General features: G+C 43.8%; 1 protein-coding gene across 1 annotated transcript in view; it reads left to right on the top strand.

Annotated features, from left to right (window-relative positions):
* The window catches only part of Myrfl (myelin regulatory factor like), an 89202-nt gene that overhangs the window by 55494 nt on the left and 11834 nt on the right, over positions 1-21874 (top strand). The window contains exons 13-18 of the mRNA XM_031350380.1: positions 6265-6431; positions 7110-7173; positions 11503-11588; positions 13853-13927; positions 14189-14241; positions 14354-14536. Coding sequence (XP_031206240.1) covers positions 6265-6431; positions 7110-7173; positions 11503-11588; positions 13853-13927; positions 14189-14241; positions 14354-14536 — 628 coding nt within the window. The remainder of the gene's footprint in view (positions 1-6264; positions 6432-7109; positions 7174-11502; positions 11589-13852; positions 13928-14188; positions 14242-14353; positions 14537-21874) is intronic.

The following is a 21874-nucleotide window of genomic DNA, read 5'->3' as shown; positions in this document are numbered from 1 at the left end:
ACTAAGCCCTCTCTCCAGTGCCCCAAAATAGTTTTAATGCACACAAAATTAGAATAGTAATTGTCTTAGTTAGGGTTTTATGGCACCATGACCAAGGCAACTCTTAGAAAGCACAACATTTAACTGGGGCTGGCTTACAGTTCAGATGTTCAATCCATTATCATCACGGTGGCATGCAGGCAGACGTGGTGCTGGAGAGGTCTCTGAGACATCTACGTCTGAATCTAAAGGCAGCAGGAAGAGAAAATGAGCCACTGGGCAAGGCTTGAGCTTCTGAAACCTCAGAGCCTACCTCCAATGGCATACTTCTTCCAACAAGACCTCACCCACTCCAACAAAGCCACTCCCTATGAGCCCCGTGGGGGTCATTTTCCTTTTTTCTTTCCTTTTCTTTCTTTCTTTCTTTTCTTTTCTTTTCTTTTTTTTTTTTGGTTTTTTTTTTTGTTTGTTTTGTTTTTTTTTGTTTTTTTGAGACAGGGTTTCTCTGTGTAGCCCTGGCTGTCCTGGAACTCACTCTGTAGACCAGGCTGGCCTCGAACTCAGAAATCCACCTGCCTCTGCCTCCCAAGTGCTGGGATTAAAGGCATGCGCCACCACAGCCCAGCTTGGGGGGGGGGTCATTTTTCATTCAAACCACCATGGTAATGAAACCCACACCCATCTCCCTCAGAGTCCAGAGTATATTAATTATTTTTCTCATTCCTGTAACAAGATACCTGACAGAATTTACTTAGGGAGGAAAGATTTATTGTGACTCAAGTTTAGTACCTGCTCCTGGCAGCAAGAGCAGGAGACAACAGGAGATGAGGACTCTGGCTGCAGGTAGCCTGGGCTACACCCCTCAAAGGTCCATCCCCAGTGACCCGCTACTGAAAACTCTGTGCCCAGCCCAAGGGTGACAACATTTCAATATAGCACTGCGTGCCAATCAGGCAACCAAGTGTTGGACCACATGACTCTACAGAGGACATGTTTTTTTTTAATTGGATATTTTACATTTCAAATGTTATCCCCTTTCCTGGCTCCCCAACACCCTACCCCCCACCCCCCGCTTCTATGAGGGTGTTCCCCCACCCACCCACCCACTTCCACCTCCCTGCCCTCACATTCCTCTACACTGGGACATCAAGCCTCCACAAGACCAAGGGGCTCTCCTCCCATTGATGCCCGACAAGGCCATCCTCTGCTACATATGCAGCTGGAGCCATGTGTACCTCTATGTGTACTCTTGGTTGGTGGTTTAGTCCCTGGGAGCTCTGGGGGTTCTGGTTGGTTGATATTGTTGTTCTTCCTATGGGGCTGCAAACCCCTTCAGCTCCTTCAGTCCTTTCTCTAACTCCTTCATTGGGGACCCCTTGCTCTGTCCAGTGATTGACTGCGAGCATCCGCCTTCAGAGGGCATCTTAAATTCCAGTTCCAACCTGCTGCAAATTCTTATCTTTCTTCAATTAAATTATTTAAACTGAGTTCCAGAGTTATATCACTTTATTATAGATTCTTTATATTATATGTGTCTGTCTGTCTGTCTGTCTGTCTATCTGCCTGCCTGTCTCTGTGTGTGTGTGTGTGTGTGTGTGTGTGTGTGTGTGTGTTTTACAGCACATGCATCTGTAGGCCAGAGGTCAGTCTTGGTTATCATTTCTTAGAAACACCATCAACCTTGTTTTTTGAGACAGGGTCTCTCATTGGCTCCTTGATTGCTCCAGAGTGTCTGACAGAGAGTCCTAGGGGTTGCCTTTCTCTGTCTCCCTAATGCCTGAGTATCACCATGCCTGCATGACTCTTTCTCTCCCCTTAGGTTCTGGGTCCCTAACTTACATCTTTGTGCTTGCACAACCAAGGAAACCTATCTTCCCAGCCTGATATCATCTTTCTGAAAGGGAAGGACCACTTCTTAAAACCCAACTACCATACCATAATCATGTAGAAAAATTTACCAATGATGGTAAATTTTACTATAGTTGGTGCTGAAATTTCACAAATGCTTTTGTTTTGGTTTGGGCAACCCATTAAGAATAATTTTCTGTTACGTTCCATCGTTTGCGGGGAGGGGTAGCCAACAATGATACTCTTATCATTCTTTATTTGGTCCTTGGCATTCTATTAAAATGAAGAACATTTTCCTCACTAGATACATAGCTGACGTGCCGTCAAGGAAGCAAAAGCTTCGTCCTCCCTCCGCTTATGAGTGTTCTGAAAAAGAACGTTAAGCCTCTTACATCTTCTGAAGGCAAGCAATAAAACATTTTTAAGTTGGATATAGCCGTGGGTGCATTTAAAACACATATGACCCTTTCAACTCCTCCAGCAGTTTGCCCTTTGATGTTTTCTGGCCCCTTCAGAAGGTTTCTGCCTCCTCCGACACACTCACATTCATGGGTGGTCATCCTCTGAGCTCTCTCTTCACATCCTGCCCACACCAAACCTGGGGCGGCTTCTCCTCCCAAGATCCCTGGTTCCCTTCAGTGAGCACTTTTGAGAGACCACAGTGGACGTGCTCACTGTTAGTGGGTCAGAAATGTCTTTTTATTATACTTGTGCATGGGTAAAGACAGGAAATAGTTTCCCTCCAAGGAGATAGAGTTCGTTAAGAATCCATGGTGATAGTTATAATTTAAACTTAGAGTTGCTAGACTTTTGCTTCAACTTTTGGTTTTGTGTTTATATCTTGTATCTTCAATATCTTCAATACTTAGGAACCGAAGGACTCTCTCATAATCATATATCTGTTATATTCAATTTGAAATGTATATGGCGCGTGTGTACATATAATCCCTGACTGTTATTACTCACAGTAATAGTAAAAGTTTTGTTTTGTTTTCTTAAGTTTTTTCGAGACAGGGTTTCTCTCTGTAGTCTTGGATGTCCTGGAACTCACTCTGTAGACTAGGCTGACCTTGAACTCAGAAATCCACCTGCGTCTGCCTCCCAAGTGCTGGGATTAAAGGTGTGCGCCACCACCTCCCGACTAAAAGTTTTCATTGCTAATTATATTTAGTTTCTGTGTGGCATATATCTTTTTAAAAAGGACTGGTCAATCAGTATTTTGAAGACATATTTAAAATAAATCCTTTCTGTAAGGTGAGACCAGAAATTCAATCGCATGTTATGCTTATTTCTTTGCTTTTTTAAAAAATAAGATTCTTAGTATAATTATGGTTTGACTTTATTTTTAAACACCCACATTATTTTTTCTTTCTTTGTATTTTATTATATTTTTATTTTTTGTAGCCTTACAAAGCAGTTAAGATTCCAAGTGGGGTTTTCATGTGGACTGCATTTGGTTGGTTTTCAGACCCCAACTCCCCCTTATCTCCCTGCCCCCTTTCCTGCTGCATGTGTACATATAATCCCTGACTGCTATTACTCAAAGTATGATTACTAAAAGTTTTCATTGCTAATTATATTTATAATTATATTTGCTCTCACTTCCAGCCTCTCCCCTTTACTTGACTCTGTTTTCTCCCCACCCACTCCCTTAGAATGTCCTCTCTTCTAGTCACACTGTGTCCCTTGCAGGTTTCTTGGCCTTTACCCATTTAGTCTCCTACCTGATATATGTATTTAACAATTAGAGGGTAGATTCACATGTGAATGAGAGTGTAAGGTAAAATACCCACATTATTTGAAAGGCAAATATACATAGATGTGCACATATATGACACATTACATATAACATATATAATGAAGGTTTATTCTGAGAGCCTGGTTTTATTTATTTTGCTCCTCTTGCTTCTTCTTTCCTAGTATGTATAAAAATTTAAAATTCAAACTTAAATGAAAACTACACATTTTGTACTTGCCCCTCCTGTCTAGAGACAATGGATCACGTGTGTGTGCTGTCCTGCCTTCTCTTGCTGTCACTGTCTTTACTGTGCATCAATAGGGAAGGCTTCCTTCTCTCTCCTGAAGTACAGCTGCTGCTGTGCGGTGCTGGCCTGCATCTCGAGCCTCTTATAACAGTGTTTGAGTGATGTTGGTCTCTCTCGACTATCCTGCATTTTACCAGTCAGTCTAGGGAGGAGATTTCTGGAAGTGGGCATTGCTGCCTCAGAAAATAAACACATATGTAATTTTGCTAGGTTATTGCTAAATTCTGCTCCATTGTGTGTTTTATCACTAGGGTTTTTTTTTAGATAGATTTTTAAAAGGCTATGTAATTTTAGGGAAAAAACACTTTGGAGGGTGAATTTTAGAATATAGGCATACACATACACACTCATACACATTTACACACACACACATATACCACACATTCACACACTCAGATACACATACATACTCACACATACATTCACACACATATACACACAGACATACTCACACAAACATACTCACAGACCCTCATATACACACACACACACACACACACATAGATACATATACACACTCATACACATACTTATAGAGTCACATAGACGTACACATATACCCACACACTCACACATATACACACATATACCCACACACTCACACATACACACACCCACATATATTCATACTTACACATTCACACATATATACATATATACACACATACTTACACACTCACACATACATATGCACAAACTCAAACACATACCCTTAAAGCAAACACAGCCCTCAGAGATGACCCTGTTGATCCTTTGCTTCCCAAAGCTTTCTGCCTTTCCAAGCTGCCAACTTGGCACCTCTCAATTTGCCTGCTGTCATTTGCTATTTAACAAAGAGTCAACACAATGGCCACCCACCACAGACTCTCCATTTGGGTAGGGAGATAGCATGCAACACCCAATATGGACAAATGGCCAAGTGACAACCTTGGGGGTGTTTCCTTAGACCTCCTTGGCTGGCTGGAAATTAAGAAGATCTTTCAATGCTTCTCAAGACAAATGTGTCTTTAAAATTGCACAAACTGAGCCTTAACTCTGGAATGTTCAGCTCTACTGTATTACCACATATCTCTCCGGTGTCCACACTGTATTAGCATGTATTCATTGTTCAAAATAACAGGTTTAATGAGTTCATTTCCATGCCTGCATATACCATGCTTTGCTTCCCTTTTTCAGGCTTTGCTTGTTTTTCATGGTTTGAAACCATGAAAGCTTCAGTTTGCTTGAGATCCCCAAACACACAACCCCGATATATCCCAGCCATAGATAATCTTGAGACATTGGCCTCTGGGTCTTCACTGTGTGGGATAGATTGCTCTCTCTGTAAGATGAAGGCCTTGCTTTGGACTTTGAACTTTTGAGAAGAGAGAAGAAAAGGAGGAAAGGTCATGGGGTCAGGGTGAGATCTGACGAGAGCTTGCCAATACTTTTTCTTATGGCTAGTAAGTTTATAGTACAATTGAACCCTGTGGTCGGGCAAGATGTGGCTTGGGCATCTTGGCTTTGGTGAGCTGCCCAGTTTTTCTCTGTCTCTTCAGATGTTTTAGTAACTTTCATTGAACAAAAGGGATTATGTGGTTTCAAACATTCTGTTTGAGAGTCAGATTAAAATTTGAATTACACAGTCACTTCAGAGGTGTTAAAGAAGAAGTAATACCTCAAGAATTACTGTCACATTTATAAATGAAGAAAAGCTGAAATCTCAAGAACTCGTCACATTTTTACCTGGGGGCAGAACTCAGTGAAAAGCCAGGGTCTTCAGAGTAATATTTTGTTTTTATTTTATTTTTAAATTTTATTTTGGAGATATGGTCTCTCTATATATCAGAGACTAGGCCTGGAATTCATTGGGCAGTCCAGATTAGCTAGAACTCATGATCATCCTCCTGCCTCAGCCTTCTGGATTAGAAGATGCATGCCACAACACCTGGCTAAACCTCCTTCAGGGCCTGAACGACTTGGTGCACATTTTATGAGGGAGAGAGCTGCAGTCACTTGGTCAGGGCATCTAACAATGAACACACAAATCAGCCCACGGAAGCCTGCTCTCCTTTCTTTTTATGGGATTTAAACATTTTAAACATAGCACAGTAGAGACTATGTCTTTGGACTTCAGACTTGATAGTGTCCTTCAGTTCAATTTTCTTACTTTCGTTACAAAGACATATTTTTATTTTATTGCAAACTGATCAGAAACAGTTTTACAGCCCAGTTGGCAGTTTGGGTAGCCTGTTCTGAGTTTCAAACCACTTTGGATTTCTCCAGAGTGAACATGAAATCACGGGTGTACAACCATTCACGGTGGCATCTTCTGCCTTTGGACAGAGCGCAGACAGTTTCCTGGTGGCTTCAAACTCTACAGCTCCGCAGCTTGTATTGTGTTCCTTCCCAGGACCAGATCTTCATGGAGAATGTGGGGGCCGTAAAGCAGCTGTGCAAACTCACCAACAATCTGGAAGAAAGAATTGAAGAGTTGGAAATATGGAACAAAAAGCTGGCCAGGCTAAAACACCTCAGTAGCAGCTGGAAGTCTTCTGTCAGCGAAGCCAGCTCCATCAGGTACGTTTGGAAGTTTGCTCCATCAGGTACGTTTGGAACTTTGGGGAAGGCAGAGAGTGGGCTCCTTCCTCTTAGAGACCACTCTGCCTAGCCTTGTGGATGGAGCAACAGTTACACTTGATGAAGCAACACAGTTACACTTTTGGGCACTGAGGCTCCTAGTCCTGCCTTGGGATATTTAGGATGCACCCCCTCCCTGCCCCCCAACCTTTGTTACTTTTTCTATTGGTGCTTTTAACAGAGGACTCCATTTAAGCACCTCAGCCATTAGAGGGAGTGCTACCTATTAGCAAAAGGATGTTTGCCCCTTCAAAGGAGAAGAGGTGGTCATCTCTAAATTTGAAAAGAAAAAAATCCTGTTTGATTCTCAGGGTGGGGGGGTAGAGGAAGTTATTTTATTGTTTGTTCTTAGTCTTAAATGCCATTTCCTGGGCTCTAATTCTTAAAAAAAAAAAAAAAAAAAAAAAAGACAAAGGTAATGTTGATGTTTACAAAAGCTGCCCCCCCCCCCCACACACACACAAAAGAACTCCAATTGCTTTGGCTTTTCTTTGTTCAAATTATCACTGTCTTACAAAAGAAAAGTCCTACTGCTGGGTTGTGACAGCTTGGGCCATTGTCATATACCTCCTAGAGATAAATTTGAATAGTAATCAATTTTCTCTCTCTCTCTTAAAGCAAATTTAGCAGAGCTGTTAGTGCATCTTCAGCAAGAAGGACAGGTTCCAAAAAGCCCACCAAGGTAAAAAGACTGAAATGTAAATGAATGGAGTCAGTGTTCTCTACACAAAATACTGAAATGTAAATGGAAGTTTTAGCCAGCCTCCTGGGGTAAATCAGTCTCCCAGCTACTGGGGGATGGGTCATGGGGGAGCGGTGGGAGCATGGGGTATAAAATGAGTTCAGTATGGGCCTGGGCAACTTTGTAAGAGCCCTGTCTCAAAATCAAAACACAGAAGACAGGCTGTGGGAGTAGTTCACTGTAGAGCTTGCCTCATACATGAGTGGTCCTGTTTTATATCCACAGTAACAAGTAACACACATACACACAGGTGCACACATGCAAATGCACAAACACAAACAGATGTTCACACACACTGCATACACACACACGTGTACTTGAGCACACACACACATATACACACAGGTGCATACATGCAAATGCACCAACACAAACACATGTTCACACACTGCACACTCGTGCACACACATGCATGTACACACACATACACACAGGTGCACACATGCAAACATACAAACACACATTCATACACACTGCATGCACACACACAGCATTTTAGAGGAATTGATCAGCACCTCTTCCTTGGTCGGTTTCCCTCGTTTGCATTCTTTGGCAGGTGTGTTAATAGCTATTAACTGTTTTTAAACAACAAAAGCCTAAAGAGTCCAGAACATGATCAGACCACTTCAGACACAACCTACCAGTTATTATTTACACAAACAACCTCTAGTGAACCCCATATCTCAAGGAACCCCATCCAACAGCCTTCACATGAAACATCAACATATACACATAGACATCTTTATATTTGTGTATGTATGTATGTATGTATGAATATATGTATGTATGTATGTATGCATGTATTGCTGTGAGACATTTATTCCTGGGGAGACATGAACAAATATCTACTCACCTCAGATAAAGAACCAGTGACAGACAGTGGATACCACAAAAGTTCAACCTAGAGAGCCGATGAGTTTTTTTTTTGGGGGGGGGGGTTCCTTGCGGGAGTATAGGTGAGAGGTTACTGAAATGACCCCAAGGCAACTTCATCAGCCAAGCCCACCCCAGCACCTGTGACAGCTCACAGATCTGGGAGCCTGGATCACACAGCACACTTGCAGGCAGCTTAGCAGGTTGGACAGCTCCTATCCAGGTGGCTCTGTTATTCTGAGCCTTTTCCCTGCAGCTCAGGTGGTCTTTTGTTCATCCGCTTGTTCAGGGGCCTGGGCTTGTCTGGGCATCTTTTGCAGCTTGTCTTGTCTGTGCCACTCTGAGGTCATTACTGATTGTATACTCAGGACAGGAGGGACCTAGTGAATCCGGACAGTTTTGATGACTTCCTGAAGATATTTTGAAGTTTTATTTCCTATCTTAAAGAGCTTTCTCTGTAGGAAAAAATGTTTCAGCAGCAGAGGAAAATGCCTCCCTCCCCATCTCTGTCTCTGTCTCTCTTTCTCTCACACACACATACACATACATACCTGCTCATGTGTTCATTGATGAGCCAGAAAGGCATTTTGTATAATACCTAAGTTGCCTGATATTTTTTACCTTTTTTTTTTTTAACATGCAGAGCAAGTAGATGGCAGAGCACAGTGTTTAAAACCACAGACTACAAAGCCAGAAAGTTTGAACTCAAACTGGCTTCATAACTTTTTAGCTATATATCTCTGTTGAGAAACTCGGCCTTCCTACACCTTCTTCTGTCTCCAAGTGTGGATTGGATGGTCAAAGCATCTCCCTCAAAGCATCGTTGAGAGTGATTGTGAGGATGCTAAACATTAGGGTACATGAAGTACTCACTCAGAATGCCTGGACACAGCAAATGCTGGGCACACACTCGTGATTGTTTATTTTAAAAACTTTATTTATTTATTTATCTATTTATTATGTATATAATGTTCTGCATGCATGTATATCTGCATGGCAGAAGAGGGCACCAGATCTCATTATAGAGGGACATGGGCCACCATGTGGTTGCTGGGATTTGAACTTGTGACCTCTGGAAGAGCAGCCAGTACTCTTAACCTCTGATCCATCTCTCCAGCCCACACTCATAATTGTTAATGTTTCAAACCCACCATCATTGTGGTTCTCATGGTGAGTAGCAGAAATGGTCCAGGGAGCTTGATAAAGTAAGAGCAATGACGCTCTGGTCGCCCCTGTGCTGTCCTGGTACCACTCTCTGTTTCCATGATGTTGATCTCCCTTGCCAATCACTAGATGACCTTTGCTTCTAGAGGCCTCCTTGGGTCACTGAGGGAAATACTTACACGTGGGTGCTCCTACGCTGAGTCGTGAGTGCTCACGATCATCACACTACTGCGAACAGCTAACGGACCCCTAGACACTAAGAAGCATGGGTAGAGATGGCACAGCTCTCCGTGCTGGCAGAGACACATTCTGGAGCAAGTCGAGGTCACCTCCGTGTAGTGCTGACGCAATCAGCAGGTTACTTTACTTCTCCGTCTCCAAAAGGTGGGCAGTTGCTATATACAGTGGAAGGTGAGAGGGAAGCCCTCACAGGTCAAGGTTAGAATTCAGAATAAGGTGAAGAGAGGAGGGAAGGATCCAGACATCTCACTCCCAATAAAACCCATTGAGACAGAGCTTGCCTGGGCATTTAGATATTTGACGGGTTCTACAGTAATCCTTAGGCATACCCAAATTGGCAAATTGTTACATTGTCAAGTGGACTCTCCTAGTAACTTGAAAAACACTCAGGTAGTGTTTTATTTTCCTATGTGAATGGTAAGGTTGATGAGAATCAGTGGTATGGAGGAGATTTGTACAGGACTTGACTCTCAGTCATTTCCCAATGTGTGGCCAAAGGACTGTGAGCAAAATCAAGGAGATGTGAAAGATACCAGCAGTTGTAGAGAGCAGTTTGAAGAGGGGATACTTTTTCTAAGAATAATATTATTAATTGCAATCAACCCCACAAACTCCATCGAGCCTTCTGTCTATAGGGTAACACTCAGACATCCTCAGGACACTCCCAGCCAGGTGTAGGAAGGGTGCCAGCCATGGACTAACTGTGTGACTTCCAGACTTGCTTCCAGTGGCATCATGGAAGGAGACTTCATTCTAACAGTCCCCAGGCTTGTTAAAAAGTATGATTAAATACCTCCATTTTATATTGGAGAACCTGTTTCATAACCAGATAAGAAGTCTAAAAAATAACTTAAGGTCATTTTGAAGCTATTTCTTTGGTCAAAATCACGACTGTTAGCACTTCCTCTAAGCTCCACCCCACAGTTACCTGGCAACAGCCAGGTGTGCCTGACTCACTGTAAAAGGGGCTGCTTGCCCCCTTGGCTCTTTCTTGCTCTCTTGCTTTCTTCCTCCCACCCCTTCCCCCTCTCTCCCCATTCCCCTCCCCACCCTCTCTCCACATGCTCATGGATGGCCTCTACTTTTCTACTCTCTCTTTCTCTCTCTTTGTCTTTCTCTGTCTCTACTATCCTCTCAACTGTCTTCCCCATGTCCTGAATAAAGTCTATTCTATACTATACCATCCTGTGGCTGGTCCCTCAGGGGGAAGGGATACCTTAGCATGGGCCTGTGGAGGCACCCTCTTCCCCCACACTTGACCACACCTCCACCAAACATATTACTTCCTTCCTTATCTTTTTTATAAAACACAACAATGATTCCACTCTGTATTGTGAGAAGCAAGGAAACACAGTACTCCCCCACGCACCAGCATTTACAGGTACTATGTATCTGCCCTAACTTATGTTTTGTTACCTTTACAGATACTATGTATCTGCCCTAATGTGTTTTTTGTTACTTTCCTAGAGATAGTACTTACTGATTTTCATATCCTCTATGGTTGTACATAGCATAAATGAGTAAATATTCATTGAATGGCTGGAAGAATAAAGAAGACATGGGCCCAGAACTGTCTTCATTCATAGGTGGGGGAATGGGACCCTCATGCACTTTAAGGTGTGCTTGGTAGGATTCTTTCATATGGCTTCCCCGATATCCTCCTGTGGGGATTTATTCCTTCTTATCTGGAGGAACTTGGATCTCTCCAAGTCTATTAGGAGGTTGGTGCCTGGCCTTCTTTCATAAAAAAAGCAAGACTGTCTGGCAGACACCAGGGAAAGGACCAACCACTATAGCCTGTAGCATGAAGCAAAGGAAGGCTCTGAATGAGATTGCCCTGTTCAGAGAGGCAAGAGCAGAGGGGCAAGTGCAAACTGAGGCAAGTAAGAAGCAGACACCAGCCTAGGGGGGGCAGCAAAGATTCCTGCTGCTCAGGTCTTCAGGCCCCAGAGCAGCTGTGCTGATCTGTCCCTGTTCATGAACCCCTCACAGGTCTCGTTCTCAGGAAGGAAGCAGTCGTGTCCTAACTGGGTATTCCAGACCTTGGTTATAGCTCTGATAGCTGTGATGGCATTTTGGTAAGACAAACTTTAATGTACTATTGAGCTCTTTCTCGCTTCCTTGTCTTTCTGACCTTCTCTTTGCTTTGAAGACAAGGAGGTTTTTAAATCAGGCACTACCTTTGATAGCTTAAAGAGGAGGGAGCCCTTTGAAACTCATAACTTGAAGAAGAGAGTACCAATTTATGTACTTTGATGTGAGATGATTTTATTTTTTCAATTGTGATTTAGCAGACATGTATCTGTGTGTGTGTGTGTGTGTGTGAGAGAGAGAGAGAGAGAGAGAGAGAGAGAGAGAGAGACTTGTCTTACCTTTGCTCATAGTGTTCTCAAGTTCTTTGTTTTCCTTTCTGTCTACTTGGGAGAGAGGGTGAGCATGGAATCTGGTACAGTCAGTGCTGCCTGGCCACTGACATCTGCTAGCCCATTTTGCCTTCTTCACTGAAACCTTTGTATTGAAGAGATACCAGGAACTGTGGGAACATGTTGATGCAATGAAACCAAAGCCTAGACTAAGAAAGTAACCATGAAAATAAGCAAGGGAGGCTGTGGTTGCTTTGACCTCTACCTCTGCATGGAGAGAGTGGAGGAGGGATAAGGGAGGATGAAGTGAGGGAGAGAATGGAGGAGGGAGAGGGAGAAGATGCCTGGGAATTCTATACCCACCCAAAATTCCCATCAGGAGCCTTTGCCTTTTTTTCTTATCCTTCTAAGTACTTGTCTTCTGCTAGGCTCCCCAGCCAGGGAGAGGGCAAGCATCTACTTTTAGCAGGTATACTTCATGTGTTCCAGAGATATCAGCCCCAGGCCTGTGAGTGAGGAGGTGAGAGGAAGTCTAGTTCTGAGTAAAGGTGCTGTGTTTAAAGTCTGATTATCGGGCCTGGAGAGATGGCTCAGCAGTTAAGAGCACTGAGTGCTCTTCCAGGGTTCTGAGTTCAAATCCCAGCAAACCACATGGTGGCTCACAACCATCTGTAATGGGATCTGATGCCCTCTTCTGGTGTGTCTGAAGACAGCTATAGTGTACATATACATATAAATGAAAGACCTTAAAGTCTGATTATCAGATCTTCTGAGCCCAGTGCTGAGCATCAGGAGGACAAATGGGCGGTAATAAGCTTGCTCCTGGTCTCTGTTGTACCCAAGAGAAGGGTCAACACCAGGGTTTGCCTCTGGAGAGAGCATATGTCTATTTCATTCTAATGCATTGGAAGTCCACTGAGGCAGATGTCAAACATGAGTCAGGCAAGGTTTTTAGAATTCATAGTGAAGGAGACAGAGAGGGGAGACACAGGAAAAGCAAGGGATACTGGTCCACAATGATCAGCTGCCAGGGTGACACTATAGGCTCTGCCTGACACATCTTTAGGTTTAGTACCACTTTTCCAGAAAGAACTGAGTCTGCTGGGCAGCCACCAGCTGTCTCACAGAACACGGGAGGAATTCCCTTCCTGTGAATAGAATTTGTTTGTGGCACAGCTTGTTTTAAGATGGTAACTCTACCATCTTTGTGGGAGAACAAAGGACTGAGGAAATTGAGTTTGGAAAGCAAGGTATGAAGTGAAGCTGGAAGGCGGGGGCAAGTCAGGTGGCCTTATTTCCAGCAGACTTCTGGGTGACTCATGAGTCTAAAAACTCTGCTCAAAGAGGAAGGCAGGCACACAACATTTAGATAGCATAAGCACTGCAGGGATTTACATCCCAAACCCTAGAAACTTGTAAGGAGCACTTTATTTTTACTGAATCAGAGAGGAAAGACACCTTTGTTATTTTGTAGTCACATCATGTACATGCTCTGTTGCGCTTCCTTTCTTCCTTCTCTCTAGCTGATACATTGTACCCTGAAAGATCCTGCAGCTGATCAAAGGCTTTATGGTCCATGACGGACCTCTGCCTCCTTTTATCTCCCAGCTCAACAGCATGGATAAACGCCACCAGCAGGAAGCAAGATTCATCCTTGCTCTTTCCTGCTCTGCTTCCAGCTCTTGACAGGCTTCCTCAGTTGATATCTTGTCAGGGCCAGGGTTTGGCTTTGTGAAGGGCTCTTTCAGCAAGGAGTACCCTCTGAGCCTCCAAACTCTGGGGAGCCCAGGGCTCTTTTCTCTGTCCCAGGCAGAAAAACCTAACTGGCCTGTTTCCATGGTGTTTCTGCCAGCTCCAGCTGTCTCTCTCTGACATCCTCCTGTATATGTGGCCTGTGAGAACATCTTTGGCCAGCTGGCAGCTTGACTGAGATATGTGTGGAAACAAATCTACCACATAATGTTTTCGTCCTTTAACAGCGCCCTGACAATAGTCGCCCTCTACATACTCAGCTTAAAGGATCAAGACTGGCACTCCCCACATCTCCCTTCAAGGTAAGAGATCTTGTATTCCTTTGAGAGAAGGGCTTAAAAAAAAATTTACTCTTCTATATGTGTATGTGGGTGCCTAAGGAGGCCAGAAGAGGGCACTGGATCCCCTGGAGTTGGAGTTACAAGCTGACTGAATTCCCTAATGTGAGGGCTGGAAACTGAACCTGGGTCTTCTGCAAGAACAGTAAAGGCTCCTAATCTCTGATGGATCTCTGAGCTATCTCTGCAGCCCTGAGAGGCCCTAACCATTTTCTACTCTTCCAGCAATATGACAAGCTGTCCAGAGCCAGCTCTGCCATCCACAGCTCCCACCTCAGGTACAGTCTTCCTGCTCCTAATGATAAACCCAACCCATTCTCCCTCACCGTGCCACTACTCTCGGTGGCTGTGCCACCACTCTGGGTGACCCTCTTGCTCAATTCCTTGCAGCTCCCCACACAACCCTGGCAACCACACAGACCCCCCTGCAAGTGCCTGAAATAACTTTCTGCGAGATCCTGCCATGTCAGGAAACTTACTGCTGCCCTGTGTGGGGACCAAGAATATTATTTTTAAATCCTGTGCAAAGACAACTGGAGGCAGAGCAAGAAATTCGTCAGAGACAATGGACAGGTAAATGCTGTTTAAAGGGAAACAAGCAGGCCTCTGAACCTGAGGTTTTCCCTGGTTGATACTTACTTGGATGGTTTGTGAATGGATCTAGGCAGTGGCTCTGCTCTTCTGCTTGGCACAGCAAAATCTTTAAAACCACAGATAGGCACATGTGCTGCCAGCCATCTGAATAGTGAGTTCCTTCCCCACGGAGGAAATGTTGGTTAATTATTTGTAATCAGAAAATTTTCACTTGTCCACAAAGATGATGAGGTAGTCGTGTGCACATGGGTTGGGTTTTTGTTTTGTTTGATTTTTTGCACTTGCGTGTGTGTGTGTGTGTGTGTGTGTGTGTGTGTGTGGTGTCTCATTTAGAACTTAAATGGTGTAGTGTTGGTGTAGTGTCTAGACTTTCTAAACTTGGTAAAAATACAGGAAATGTTGAGAAAGGAAGGAAGGAAAGAGGGAAGGAAGGGAAAAGGAGTTAAGGAAGGAAGGAGGGAAGGAGGGAAGGAGAGAAGGAGGGAAGGAGGGAAGGAGAGAAGGAAGGAAGGAAGGAAGGAAGGAAGGAAGGAAGGAAGGAAGGAGGGAAGGAACTTTGAAACCCTAACTTGACAGTGAACTTTGAGTCAGTGAAAACCATCAGCTTGGCATTCCATCTTCAGAAGCTTTTTTCCCTGTATATATGAGTACACCAATATTGGTTTTGTTCATTTATTTGGTTTTGTGCATGTGGTATATGCATAAATGCATGTGAGTGTGCATGGTCCTATGTGGACAAATGGAGGTAAGCTTATCTTTTGATAGAGTCTCTCATTGAATGAAGAGCTCACTGGTTGGCTAGGTTGGTTGGCAGGCAAGCTCTGGGAATCTGCCTTTGTAGACCTCTGCACACATTTCCCCTGACCCACACTACCCAGTTCCCTGGGCATGCTGCTGTACCTGGCTTTTTCCACGGGTGCTGGAGATCTGAACTCTGCTCCTCTTGCTTGCAGACAAACACTTTACCAACTGAACTACTACCTCACTAGGATCTTTTTTGTTAATGTTAAAAAAAATGTTTTTAGAAATTTGTTCCAACCTAGCTCAACCAGAAACCAGGTTGCCTTTAAAGGTCCTGCTTATTTGTAAGCAGCTTGGCGTACAGAATGTGGTCAGTGGGCAGAGCCTTGGGGTGACCATGGATCCTCCTTCCCTTTGGATATTATTTCATATCCTAACCTTGGATTGACACACTTACAAATCACATCACCATGTATCATGAGGTGTTACTCCATACATGACACTTAATAGTCACCACATGAACAAGTCATTTACCTCTCATAGGGCTACCATTAGCCTCTGGAGATACCCTCATTTTTTTTCCAGTGTGGAAGCTGAGGTACAAAGTGTTCCCTTCCATCTCTAAGAGATTTGTGGGGGGTTTTTCCCTCATAAAAACGGTGGATTGGTTTGGAAATGGTTGTATCATTCCAGAGTGGATATGAAGCTTCAGTCTGAAGAAAGGGTTTATTTTGGCCATTTTGTTTCAATATATCATTTTCTACTTTTCATTGTATATGTGTGTGTGTGTCTGCATGTGCATACTTGTGTTTCTGAGTGTGGGGATGTGTATACTGTGGCAGAAGTCATCAACCTGGGGTGTCAGTTCTTGCTTTCCACCTTGGAATGGGGTCTCTTGCTGGTTGCTGCTGTGCATGATGGGCTGCATGGTCTGTAAGCTTCTGGGGATTCTCTTGTCTCTATCTCCCATGTCACTGTACGAGTGCTGGAATTACAGCCAAGTGCCCCAGCCTTAGATGGGTGCTGGAGAATCAAATTCAGGTTGTCACACTTGTCCATGGAGCGTTTTACAGCCACTAAACCATTGATCTCACCGGATCCCAGCACCGAGGCTGGAGAGATGGCTCAGCAATGAACAGCGTTACTGCTCTCAAAGAACATCCAAGTGTGATCTCCAGCACTACATCAGGTGGCTCACAACCACCTGTAACTCAGGGGATCTGAAGTTCTCTGGCCTCTGCAGCCACTGGCACGTAGTGTACATAAAGTCATGCAGACACAAACATGCTCTTCAGTAAAAATAAATCTTAAAAAGAGAGAGAGAGAGAAAAGAAAGAGGGAGGGGGGAAGGAAGGAAGGAAGGAAGGAAAAAAGAAGAAACTAATACCACCACAAAATCCCTAAAACCTTCATCTCTTGCAAAAGGATTCAGGAGTTTGTGGTTGGCCAAGCATTTTCTGACCTTAGCTGCCCTCACTGGGGACACTTGATCCTTCTTTGACAGGTAACCCCAGAAGGGGCCGTCCCACCTATACAAGATGTATTAATAACAATGAGTTCTAAAGAGGGGAGGTCAGAGCTCCACTCTTCATTCTTGGGTCTTTGTTGGGCCATTAAGAACCAGTTCTCTATATAAGAGAATATTGGGGAGATCAGCTCTGAGTCAAGTGGATGAATCATAACTCCATGGTCCTCATCTCCATGGCTATGAGTGTCTGCTTATCCTGTGTTCCTGTATCTGTGGGAACTAGAGAAAGATCTGCTACCAAGTGCCTGGACATGTCATAGATTGTCAGAGAGCAGCCACACTAGTGACATCTTGCCTTTTTGATCTTAGGAATCCCGTTAAATTCTTAGGAATTTATTGTGAAAAGCATAAAGAACAAATGGAACTATACGAATTTCTAATGAAAAAATTTTGGGGGGGGGCTGGAGAGATGGCTCAGCGGTTAAGAGCACTGACTGCTTTTCCAAAGGTCCTGAGTTCAAATCCCAGCGACCACATGGTGGCTCACAACCATCCATAATGAGGTCTGACGCCCTCTTCTGGAGTATCTGAAGACAGCTACAGTGTACTCACATATAATAAATAAATTTTAAAAAAAAAGAAAAATTTTTAATTAATCCAATTATGTAAAAAATACTAATATCCATGGGAAGATACTTCCTTCCAAGTCCATGGACAGTACCATAGACCTGTCCATGCAATTTCTCAGGGTTTCAAAGTTTTACATGAGAAGAGCCACATTTGCTAACCGAATCACTGGTCAAGTTAGAATTGGAATCTGGGCCCCTACTTCCATGGCCGTGGTTCCTCCCAGTCTGACATCTGCTTCCATTTATTTGGACAAAGGTTGTTCACACACATGAGCCCACCTTTAAAAGATGCAGAGAGTAACCACTCAGAGCATCTAGAAAGCTCTCCCATCCCCCTGTCCTCATCAAGCCTACCTGTAGCCATCAGGATGTTCCCTGATGCGGGGTCTTTCCCAGGATGGAGGAGGGCTGTTCCCTTTTTGCTGATATAGCCTCTACCCCAATCTAGAACAGTGGTCCTCAAACCCCGAACCCTTTCACAGGGGTCACCTAAGACCATCAGAAAACAGATATTTACATTATGACTCATACCAGTAGCAAAATTACAGTTATGGACTAGCAACAAAAGTACTTTATGGTTGGAGGTCGCTGCAGCATAAGGAACTGTATTAAAGGTTCACAGCATTCGGAAGATTGATGACCTCTGCTCTAGGATGATGCACAGCCTCAGGGGTCCTAACACAAAGAACATGTTAGGTAACTATGCTTTGCAACAGGCATTTCTGAGACATGAAGAACAATTAAAAATTATGGAATAAAAATTAAAAAAAAATTTCGAGGAATTAAAAAAGAAGGAGAGCTGCAAGTGGGGGGCAGAGTAATAGCTGGCAGTTTCCTCAGCCCCCAAAGACACTCGTGAGACTCCTCCCTGAGGAATGAGACTCCTCCCTGAGGAGTGAGGTACAGTAAAGGAAGTGAAGGAAAATCTGTATTGCTATGACACGCTAAGCTCAAGTCATGATTTTTCTTTTAGGTCTAAGTTGATTGCTTAAGTCTTGTGAAGTGTCTTTCAGAAAAGTCATCCACCGCCCCCCCCCAACCCCTGTTTCCCTATTCCTTAACAAAATGTTTGAGAAAACTAGATCAGGGAGTGGAAAATATTTTGGAACCCAGAAAGATGGAAGTAACTTAGGAGAATTTTAAATATGAAAAAAACAAAGGGCCCATCGAGGAAAACATCTCTGGAGTTCTACAGACTCTACAAGCTAGTGAACCTAGATGTGTGTGAGTGTGTGGGGGGGAATAGCATTTGGAATCCATGCTCTCTTTGTTTCAAATATAAGAACTTTTAGGAGAATAAATGCCCCAAAGAAAATGGTCCCCTTTGCTAATGGCCTCAGCCGTGATGGGCAGAGTGCATCAACCTCTTGGTATAGGCTGTTTTGATCACGAGGCGAGAAGAGTAACCCAGTCACTATGCTAGAGTTCAGCCTTCAGCAGTTTCACATTCGTATACTTCCCACCACCCACCACAGCACAATATGCTTCATTTGTATGTCAGTTTAAATCTCTCCACTCTCATTTTTAATTTAGTTGGTTGGGAGGCCTCCTCTACCAGTTGTGAAATACATCCTGAGCTTTCTAATGAAACTCGCTCGCTTTGTACAGTAAGCTTGTGGTGAAAGGTGGTGGAAGGTACTTACAGAATGAGGGCTTTGCCTGTTTGACAGCAGGGTTTATGGGTTTCTAATAACCAGCTTTTCAGAATTGAAGAGTCTTGCTTCATAGAAGTGACAAGTTAGGGGCATTTTGTAGAGAATTTAAAATTAATTTTCTGCCTTTGAAAATTCTTTTCATGATTTTAACCTATAAGGTTATCCCTTCTCAACCTTGCCTAAATTTTTTTAACTTTATTATTATCATGCGAGAGAATATGGGTGTGCATAGTGTGATACACATGTATGATGCAATAGATGCGTGTAGAGGTGAGAGGACAACATTATAGAGTCAGGTTTCTCTTTTCTCCTTTATGTGGGCTCTGGGGATAAACATTCAGGTCACCAGGCATATGTGGCAAGCACCTTCACCCACTGAGTCATCTTTCTGGCCTTCAACCTTACCTTCAAAAAATATTTATTTTATTGTTTTGTGTGTGTGTGTGTGTGTGTTTCTCTCTTTTGAGATCTCTGTGTGTCTGTGTGTGTATCTGTGTGTCTGTATCTGGTCTGTGTCTGATCTATGTCTATGTGCGTGTTTGTGTGTGTGTGTGTATGTGTGTGTGTGTATGTGTGTGTCTGTGTGTGTCTGTGTCTGTGTGTGTGTCTGTGTCTGATCTATGTCTGTGTGTGTGTGTCTGTGTCTGTGTGTGTGTCTGTGTCTGATCTATGTCTGTGTGTATGTCTGTGTGTCTGTGTGTGTGTCTCTGTCTGTGTGTGTCTCTGTCTGTGTGTGTGTCTGTGTCTGTGTGTGTGTCTACGTCTGTATTGTGTCTGTGTCTGTGTGTGTGTATCTGTCTGTGTCTGTGTGTGTGTCTGTGTCTGTGTGTGTGTCTGTGTGTATGCGTCTGTGTCGTGTCTGTGTCTGTGTGTGTGTCTGTGTGTGGTCTGTGTGTCTGGTCTGTGTCTGTGGTCTGTGTCAGGTCTGTGTCTGCATCTGGTCTGTGTCTATGTCTCTGCATTTCAGAGTATACATATGTATCTATGTGTACTCTGTATACATAAGTTTAAATGCCCATGGCAGCCAGAAGAGGGCATTGGATCCCTTGGAGCTGGAGTTACAGGTGGTTTTGAGCTGCCTGACACAGATGCTATGAGCCACACTTAGATCCTCTGCAAGAGCAGTACAAGCTATTAAACTGCTGGGCTCCAGCCTCACTTTGAATTTACTGCTTTAAAAAATGCTTTATCAGGGCATGATAGCACATACCCAGAACCCCCACAGTTAGGAAGATCAGCAGTTCTGTGCTGATGGCAGTTCTGTAGGAGACCTTGTCTCAACACACACACACACACACACACACACACACACACACACACACACACACACGAGTAAGAACAATGCAATCCACAAGGCAACCCATCTTATTTATAGGGTTCTCTTTCTTCAAGAACCTATAAATACAGTTCTGTGGCATAGAAGTAGGTCTGTAGTATTCTTGCCAGAGTCTACAGTCAGCTCCTCCCCTTGCAAACTCAGCAAGGAAGCAGAACACAAGGCAGGGGACAAACAGACAGCACAGAGAAGTTCCAGTTTCTACTTCTCTTTAGGCTTCATTTGCCTATAAACCTGCAGCCTTCTGTGGAAGCATTCTTAAGTGGATCTATGAGCATCAGACAAGCACCTCAAAGTTATTGTTGGAACAGCTCGAGTCTAAGAAACCTGGAAGCCCTGGGGAAAGCATATGCATTTATGTACAAAAGAAAATGAATATTCAGTTTGCTAGAAATTTCTCATATCTCAAGAGCCAATAATGGAATGCATCATTTTGGGCTGTGTGCTCAGACGCTTGGGTACGGCATCCTCATCTCTGTGTGCTCAGATGCTTACGTACAGCATCCTCATCTCTATGTGCTCAGACGCTTGGGTACGGCATCCTCACTCCTATGTGCCGAGATGCTTGTGTGTGGCATCCTCATCCCCATGTGCTCAGACATCTGCGAACAGCATCCTGATCCCTATGTGCTCAGACACTTGCGTACGGCATCCTCATCCCTATGTGCTGATAGGGGGAAGAGACACAGCCCTTTAAATCTGTTCTCAGCATCCTTCAAGTCCTAGCCTGGTGTTGTTCCCTCTGAGTAACTGGAAGATACTTCCGGGTTAAACAACTGGCTTTTCTTTTTCATTTCCTTCCTCTTCCCCTTCTATTCTTCCACAAATATTTGCAGAATACTACAGGGAGCCAGCACTGCCTGTCCACTGAACCACAAACATAGACAAGTTCATTTTGAAGGTGTTCACAGTCGGCGAGCAGTGTGCAAACAAGGCCTTCCACCTAGTGTATGGACAGCAGAGAGGAGATTTCAAGAAAGATTGTCCCCAAGTTTTGTACCCAACTGCTTCTGCTTCCTATCCTGAGACTGAATGTAGAAACTTGAATGTAGACATAAATCTGAAAAACAAAAAAACAAAACAAAAATCAACTCTCTGTGGTCGTTTAAAGGAGTTCTCCCCAGTCTTAGACATTTGACTACTGTGTCCCCCAGTCTTAGACATTTGACTACTGTGTCCCCTGTCGGTGCTGTTCAGGGAGGCTTAGTGAGTCTGGTCTGGCTGAAGTCGGCAGGTAGTGGTTCTGTTAGAGGACACATGTCATTGGAGGTGGGCTTTAAGAGCTCAAGGTCTGCTATTTTGAGCTCGACTCTCTTTGCTTTGTGCCTGGGGTTTAAGATGTGAGCGCTCAGATTGCTGTTCCAGCCACCTGCTTGCCTTCTGACACTCTCTCCCTGCAAGATGCTTAGCTACCCCCCTGAGAGCCCAAATAAACAACCCACCCTTCTGGGAGTTGCCTTGGACTTTTTTTTTTTTTTTTTTTTTTTT

The sequence above is a fragment of the Mastomys coucha genome, unplaced genomic scaffold (assembly GCF_008632895.1).
Source record: "Mastomys coucha isolate ucsf_1 unplaced genomic scaffold, UCSF_Mcou_1 pScaffold4, whole genome shotgun sequence".
Taxonomy (NCBI): Eukaryota; Metazoa; Chordata; class Mammalia; order Rodentia; family Muridae; genus Mastomys; species Mastomys coucha.
The sequence above is the reverse complement of the archived record's forward strand: the minus strand, read 5'-3'. Positions and strand labels throughout refer to the sequence as shown.